This window comes from Haliotis cracherodii, unplaced genomic scaffold (genome assembly GCF_022045235.1).
Source record: "Haliotis cracherodii isolate W230 unplaced genomic scaffold, xgHalCrac1.p SCAF_25, whole genome shotgun sequence".
Taxonomy (NCBI): Eukaryota; Metazoa; Mollusca; class Gastropoda; order Lepetellida; family Haliotidae; genus Haliotis; species Haliotis cracherodii.
The window spans coordinates 8,736,866-8,745,000 of NW_027266281.1; the positions used below are offsets into that span (position 1 = coordinate 8,736,866).

The 8,135-nt window shown below is 41.5% G+C and overlaps 1 protein-coding gene across 1 annotated transcript in view; it reads left to right on the top strand.

Moving 5' to 3' along the window:
- The first annotated feature begins 3,449 nt into the window (after positions 1-3,449).
- LOC139472751 (uncharacterized) overlaps positions 3,450-8,135 on the top strand; it is a 52,158-nt gene continuing 47,472 nt past the window's right edge. The window contains exon 1 of the mRNA XM_071255219.1: positions 3,450-3,531. Within this exon, the coding sequence (XP_071111320.1) occupies positions 3,450-3,531 (82 nt within the window). The remainder of the gene's footprint in view (positions 3,532-8,135) is intronic.

An 8,135-nucleotide genomic window follows, 5' to 3' on the forward strand; every position in this document is an offset into this window, starting at 1 on the left:
TACATAACACACATTTCACCTCACTTCAAACCTCGATTCAGATTGAATAATTACCCATGTCACAAGAAATGCCGAATGGGAACCTTTATCGGGTAATCTGACTGGTGCTACCACTAATTATACCTGTAACAAATTCATAAACTGAGTATCGAGTGAATGACGACAAATGCACAAGTGTAGGGTTGGTTATACCAGAAAACATGGATGACAACAACGGAGTCCACTGAATCCGAAATCCGAAAATGCTTTCACTGCAGGGATACTTTTTATTATAAAACAATAACCATCAGGGGTATTTCCAAATAACAACATCCGATGAGCTTCCGTCGTTCTTTTTGTCGGTTTGTTTAGGTTGAAGAAATTAAATAACATGCGCCCTTTGTCGAAATCTTCATAGATCACGGGTGGCCTATTAGTGTAAAAAATGCATAAAACAAATATTGCCTCCAAGGGTATTTAGCTGTCCTTGCAGACGGTATCCCAGTCTCTTGTCACGCTCAGTTGCGTTAGCGGGGAAATCCACTCCCGGCAGCTCATGAGCCCTAGGACCGCCTCCGTGGTCTAATGGTAGAGCGTCCGCCCGGAGAGCGGAAGGTCCGGGGTTCGATCCCCAGCCGCGTCATACCAAAAGACGTTAAAAGATGGTACTTGTTGTTACCCTGTCTGGCGCTCGGCATTAAGGGGCTAAAACAAGGACTGGTCGGCTCGGAGTCAGTATACTGTGTCTGAGTGGGGTATTCATGTTAAACTGCGGCATGGTATCCCAGTGTGCTACCACAATAAATCGGCATCAGTCCGGACTAGTACAAGCAGCCACACACACACATACACGTGCATGCACGTCGCTATATAAGTGCAATAATCTTGGAAGCGACGTTAAACCCCATTTCACCTCACCTCGTGAACCCCAGCGGCCAGTGTCAGACTGCCGAGAAGAAGCCAGATATTAGCGCCCATTTAATGTCAAATCACAAAAAAACATTTTCCGTTCTTCAGTAATTTCTTGGTAAATACACATCCTCATATGAGTGTTTTTTTTAATGAAACTACAACGTCCCAGGCGATATCATAAAAAATAGGAATGGCTTGCTTAAATGTTTGAAATATTCAAATGATAATGACAACATATTTATAGACATATATAAACAGATATGTGTCTGTGCCTGAAGCTAAAAACATCACAGCCGTGTCCTTTTGACTATTTAAATTCACTTAAACAGAATAAATGATGCCAATATGCAGTAAAATATTCAGAATACAAGTAATACTCCCCTTCCACGCACAGGGAACATAATACTGGACAAAGAACTATATTAACGAATGACCAGGTTGCACAATGCGAATAAACATTCAACTCCAGTAATGAGCTTGACTGTACCGTTTTGTTTGAATGTTGTTTAACGCCGCACTCAGCAATATTCCAGCTATATGACGGCTGTCTGTAAATTAGACAATCCGGTGATTGACATCATGAACATCGATCCATGCAATCGGGATACGATGACATGCATCAACCAAGTCAGCGAGTCCGACCACCCGATCGCAGTAGTCGCCTCTTACGACAAGCATGGGTTGCCGAAGACCAATTCCATCCTGGTATGTGATCTGGTGGTAGTGTTATGGAGTAGTGGCATAAACTTAGATCTACATTGTATAGGTGGAAGAACCAGAAGAGTCAAAAGATAATATCTCTGGCTGTTTCACTATGATTTTAGGAACTATCATTATTCACCATTTTCCCATTATTCTGGAACTGCCGTGTCCCTACTGATGTCTCTTTCATGGTTTTTGTGGTCGACTCTAGCACCGAATTCTGCCCGACACAACCCAAAATCATTTAAGTGCAGCATGTAATATCTGTAATTAAAAAAAATATATTTGTAAACTACTGTGTAATATTATAATAAGCCAACAGACGTCCCTTTGTGTAATGTCATTAGTTGTTGGTAAGCAGAATCACGTCCTCTTATGTAACATGCGACCATCTTGAATAAACGGCCGGTCAAGTGGCAGGTTCGTCGATCCGCTCCCACGCATGTCGTTCCTCCCTGAGAACCCCACACATCATATCAAACAGGTTCTTCTCCACGTTGTCGTTCCTCATAATCCAAGTTAGATTTATTTCAATGTCAGTGCACTTCCGTTCTGCATGTTTGTATTTGTTTTGGAAAGTTAGGAAGACAGATGATAAAGCCAGTTCTAATTTTGTCTTGCATGATTTCTTATTTTGTAAATAACGTTTTACCTCTTACATTGTGATATTCAGTGATATGAGATTTGCATCATCATTTCCCTGGTTTGGTCCTCAGTCTGTTGTTGTCTGAGTGGTGTTTGTTTGTTTGTTTAACGCCGCACTCAGCAATATTCCAGCTATATGACGGCGGTCTGTAAATAGTCGAATCTGGACCTGACAATCCAGTGATTGACATCATCAGCATCGATCCACGCAATTGGGATGGATGACATTCATCAACCACTTCAGCGAGCCTGACGACCAGATCCCGTTAGTCGCCTCTTACGACAAGCATAGTCGCCTCTTACGACAAGCATTGGTTGCTGAAGATCTTTTCTACCCCGGATCTTCACGGGTCGTAAATATATGTATATATGCAATTGTACCCTGTTTCAATATATCTGTATACATATACTTACGTAAATGTGCATATGTAGGTATAAATATAATATGCATGTAAACGGGGTCCAACTGACAAAGTACATAAGAATTAACTTCAGGTTCACGTATCAACGACGAACGCCCGCCTCCACCTTCAACTTGTCTCAAAGACAACGTACATATTAACATTCAATGTTTAAGTTTACAGACTTTCGTCTGTATTAAAGTTACATTCGCTAATGGACAATGTAAGTCCTTAATGGACAGTCGTGTTTATCTTCAGATTTGAAGTCGACTAATGGACAAATGGACTACCTACGAACATAACAACGTGTGTACGTATTTAACTTCAAGTTGTCTTAATCGTACACTGAACACAAACCAATTTATGTACTTATTAATACGCATTTGTACTTATATTGTTGTTCTAGGCGATGAAAGGGGCATTCTCGTTTATTAGCCTGGCGTTCTATAGTGTCTGCTCACGAAGACATAAAACTAAATCTCCAATGACATGTACACTTATACTGACATGATCACAGCCTGTGTTCCTCACAATAGGGGAGGCTTATTGCCTTCGTAGCTTCTCCCCCCGCCAATGTCTTAATGTGTACAGTGAGTGAGTGAGTAAATGTTGCTTGAAGCAGCATCAGCAATATTCCAGCTATTCGCCTCTCTTAATGGGTACAGCATACAAAAACGTAAACACGACACAAACAACACGATATGTAGATATATACAAGATATATAGTGTACACTTTTACCCATAATAATAACAACAATAATAACAAGAAAAAGAACAGCAGCGACAATAATTAAAGTAAGTATAATAACGATGGTGGTGATGCTGGTTATCATCATCATCATCATCATCATCATCATCAATGAATTTGACGAGACGGTCCAACACATTGTCAGTTGATGCCCAGATTTGGCACAAACACAGTATCTTAAGCGACATGATGGTGTAGCTCGATCATTTTATTACCGTCTTCGCCATGCTTGTGGTTTTGACACAGAGGTCCATCCATGGTACGACCCGGAATATGTTGAGGGCGTCATGGAGTGTGACAAATTCAAAATTACTTGGAATAGGCCCCTATACAGCCTCAGACGTATCCAGGCCAAGAAATCTGATCTTGTCCTTTTTGATAAATCCAATGAAATCATTTATGTTATTGATGTTTCTGTCCCTTTTGACACCCATGTGATTGACAAGATTCAGGAAAAACATGGCAAATATGCGGACCTTGCTTTCGAAATGTCACGCTTGCATCCCAAGTACCGGTACCAAGTTGTCCGACTCCCCATTGTTCTCCGTGCCTTAGGTTTGGTGCCCCCCAATCTGTTGACTGACATTGGGAGAGTACCCGGGTTTGCTTCCAGGAATACAGCCCTTCTGACAATCTGGGTAATGCAGAAGGCTGCAGTGTTGGGGAGTCGTCACATTCTTCGAAGAGTTCTGGGTGGGTTAGACTAGGCAGCGCTGCCTGGGCTGCGTGTAGAGGGGGCAAGGGCCCTGAGCAGATGATGAGCCCAACCAGCCTTACTGTGCCAGGATCACCCAAACCCTCTTTGCTGCATTTTTTAAAATCTGTAAATAATCATACTAACAATAATATTAATATTTTAACCAGTCTGACTGTGCCAGGATTACCCAAACCCTCTTTGCTGCATTTTTTAAAATCTGTAAATTAACATAAGAACAATAATATCAATATCTTAACCAGTCTGACTGTGCCAGGATCACCCAAAACCCTCTTTGCTGCATTTTTAAAAATCTGTAAATAATAATGATAATGGCACTTGTATAGTGCATTTGTATGATGTATCTTCCATCCATAGAGTGCTGGCCTAGCTCACACAAACGTATACAGAGGCTGACCTACCCCCTTCTTTAAGTGCTCGAAACAGTAGTAAACTTCAAATACATACACTTATGCCCATGTCATCACAGAGCTCACCTTGGTTCACCTGTCCGAATGACAAACCGAGCCGTGACGCTAAGTTAAGAGGGTGAGAGACGGAGACTGACATGAGTGAGCGACGTCTGTCAGGGCCTGATGGGCAGCCCCCCTCTCATCCACCAACACAACTATTTACGAATCCCCATGGCCAGTTTTAATGCCCCATCATGCCTCTGTGATTCATTGTGTTTCTCGGAGCAGTCACGACCACAACTCGGGATATTCACATTGCAGGCTCTGCGATGGGGACCACCGCTCCGGGGCGATACACTTGCACCTTTCTCATAGGTAGGTAGTTCTTATGTTCAGTTTGTGCTTTGTCAAGCGTGGATACAGCAGTTGGGAAAAAGAAACAATGAGAGATTTTGTCATCAGTTTTCATCAGTGCTTGATGAATGTCATGTACCTTCTTGGCTGTGGTGGTGTGAGTTTTGAAAACCAGTGATTAAATGGTTTTGTAAGACGTTTGCATTTAATGTCACTCATCACTTATTAAGCTTTACGATGTATCACCGCCTAATATTCTGCCATGCAACATCTGGGTTCAAGGAAGTTTGCAGGAATCTTTTTTGTAATCTTTAGTTAGGATTTTGTACTTGTGTTTATATCATCCTGTGGATGATGAATTTCTGTTTTGAATGCTCATATTGAATCAAGTCAAGATGTGTTCATTTGACCCCACTTAAAATGTCTATCTTAACGGAGAGAGAGAGAGAGAGAGAGAGAGAGAGAGAGATAATGAGAGTGAGAGAAAAAGCTAGAAAGAGTGAATGCGAGTGAGTGAGTATGGTTTAACGCCGCTTTTAGCAATATTCCAGCGATGTCAAAGCTGGGGACACCTAAAATAGGCATCGAACCCGGGTCTTCGGCTAGAACTAGAGAAAGAATTGCAGAGTGAGTGAGTGAGAGTGCAAGGGGGAGAACTAGAGTGAGTGAGTGAGTGAGTGAGAGAGAATGTAAGACAATTACATATGTTTATTATTTGCGATTAAAGAGAAACGACAGAAACTCTTTTGTATCTAAGATTTTTAAATTATTTCATAGTAGTTCATCATTAACGATTAATATAAAAATACAAAATTCATATTAAAGCTAACACCACCTATGTACAAATTTAATATAATAAAACTCGATCTCAGACAAATGATTAGAATATGTGCAGAGCATAATTTCATATATCCAATAAAATAGCATCTAAAAATGATCTGACCCGTAGAGATCCGGGGTAGAATAGGTTTTCAGCAACCCATGCTTACCGTAAAAGGCGACTATGCGTGTCGTAAGAGGCGACTAACGGGATCGGGTGGTCAGGCTCGCTGACTTGGTTGATGCATGTCATCGATTACAATTGCGTGGATCGATGCGCGTGATGTCAGTCACTGGATTGTCTGGTCCAGACTCGATTATTTACAGACCGCCGTCATATAGCTGGAATATTGCTGAGTGCGGCGTTAAACAACAAACAAACAAATATATATGTCCATACGTGAATAGAATGAGACAAACAAACACCACTCAGACAACAACAGACTGAGGACCAAACCAGGGAAATGATGTTGCAAATCTCATATCACTGAATATCACAATGTAAGAGAGTGCGGCGTTAAACAACAAACAACCAACAACTAAAACTGATGGGGATATTTAAAAATTTACATTGTCATGAACAAAGTTTTTCTTATACATAGGAATCATTGTCAGTTTTTGTGAAATCAGACGTATGCAACCTTGTTCTATTTGTTAAAAACGCCTGCTTCGTGGACAGAAATGTAGGAGTATGTGTCAGGTTTACTGCCTCAGTGTGGACAAATAAGACAGATATGAGTGTGTGTGAGTGTGAGTGAGTGAGTGACTGAGTGAGTGAGTGAGTGTGTGTGTGTGTGTGTGTGTGTGTGTGTGTGTGTGTGTGTGTGCGCGCGTGCGTGTGTGTGTGTGTGTGTGTGTGTGTGTGTGTGTGTGTGTGTGTGTGTGTGTGTATGTGTGTGTTCTGAGTGTCTCAAGCACAGCTCACATTTGTCTTAATCTCACCTGTTCCTCTCCTCCCTTATAATAAATTGCCAGTGCCTTAGGTAAGAAATGATGCCTTTCGTATTAATGCTGAGATACAGAACATACACACGGGGACTGTATTGTTTGTGAGGCCAGGAGACCCATGACGGACTTGCATAAATGTTTGTTTGATTGTTGTTTAAGGCCGCACTCAGCAATATTCCTGCTGTATGACGGCGGTCTGTAAATTAGACAATCCAGGGATTGACATTATCAAGATCCATCAACGCAATTGGGATACAATGACATGCATCAACCAAGTCAGCGAGCCTGATCACCCAATCCCGTTATTGCTGAAGAATTATTATAACCCGGATCTTCATGGGGTAAAATTGATGGGTTGCTGAAGACCGATTATCACCCAGATCGTCACGAGGTACGACAAGCATTGCTTGCTGAAGACCAGTTGTAACCCAGCCCTTCACAGGGTACAAGCATGGGTTGTTGAAGACTGATTCCAACCCGGACTTTCACGAGGGAACAAGCATGGATTGCTGACGATCAATTCTGCCCCGGCTGTTCATGGGGGACAAGCATGTCTCATAATGAGCCTGCGTGTTGTTCATATGTCAGGTCTTTGCCGGAATATACAGAACATATAAATACTAGACCCGTGAAGATCCGGGGTAGAATATGTCTTCAGCAACCCATGCTTGCCGTAAAAGGCGACTATGCTTGTCGTAAGAGGCGACTAACGGGATCGGGTGGTCAGGCTCGCTGACTTAGTTAATGCATGTCATCGTATCCTAATCGCGTGGATCGATGCTCATGACATCACTCACTGGATTGTCTGGTCCAGACTCGATTATTTACAGACCGCCGTCATATAGCCGACAGCAGGGGAAACCATACATTGGTTTTACACATTTTAACTTGGTGTTTAAAGGCAATGAATGAGGTAGACAAAACTGTGCTCCCGCTTAAACTCAAGATTAAAATAGTGTTTAGAAATTTGATATAAAAGAAGAACCATTATCCTCAGTGGCATTCTTAATCCACCCGCTACCACCACTCCCAGTGAGGCAATCCTTATGGAAACATTTCTAGATTAACAGCCATGTGCAGTCAAACAGCATCAACTATTACAAAGAGTTTCCATGTGATGGTAATTAATCATCATTATCAAAGTAAGCACATGTGGGTATTTGATCGTATAAACAGAGGGGCAAAATAAACATAAAATGGAAAATAGACGGACCTGTAAAATCGAGTCTGCTTTATGCAGAGATTTCTGTTGGATATGAAAGCGTTTTGTCACTTGATTTACGTCAGTGGATTTTATCATCTGTTTGATTTTTAACTGAAAGTATCTAAAGATCTAAATATCGCATTACCCATTACTGATGACAACTATCTTAACCATCCTGTCTTTGAAAATCTATAAATCTGCTTTCGGCACAAATTTTTTGTTTCAAACATGGTAGGGGTTATGTGGTCGCGAATTCATCATTCTTCATTGAGCCATTTTACTTTTACACAAAATTCCCAGCAACAGATTGCGTTTT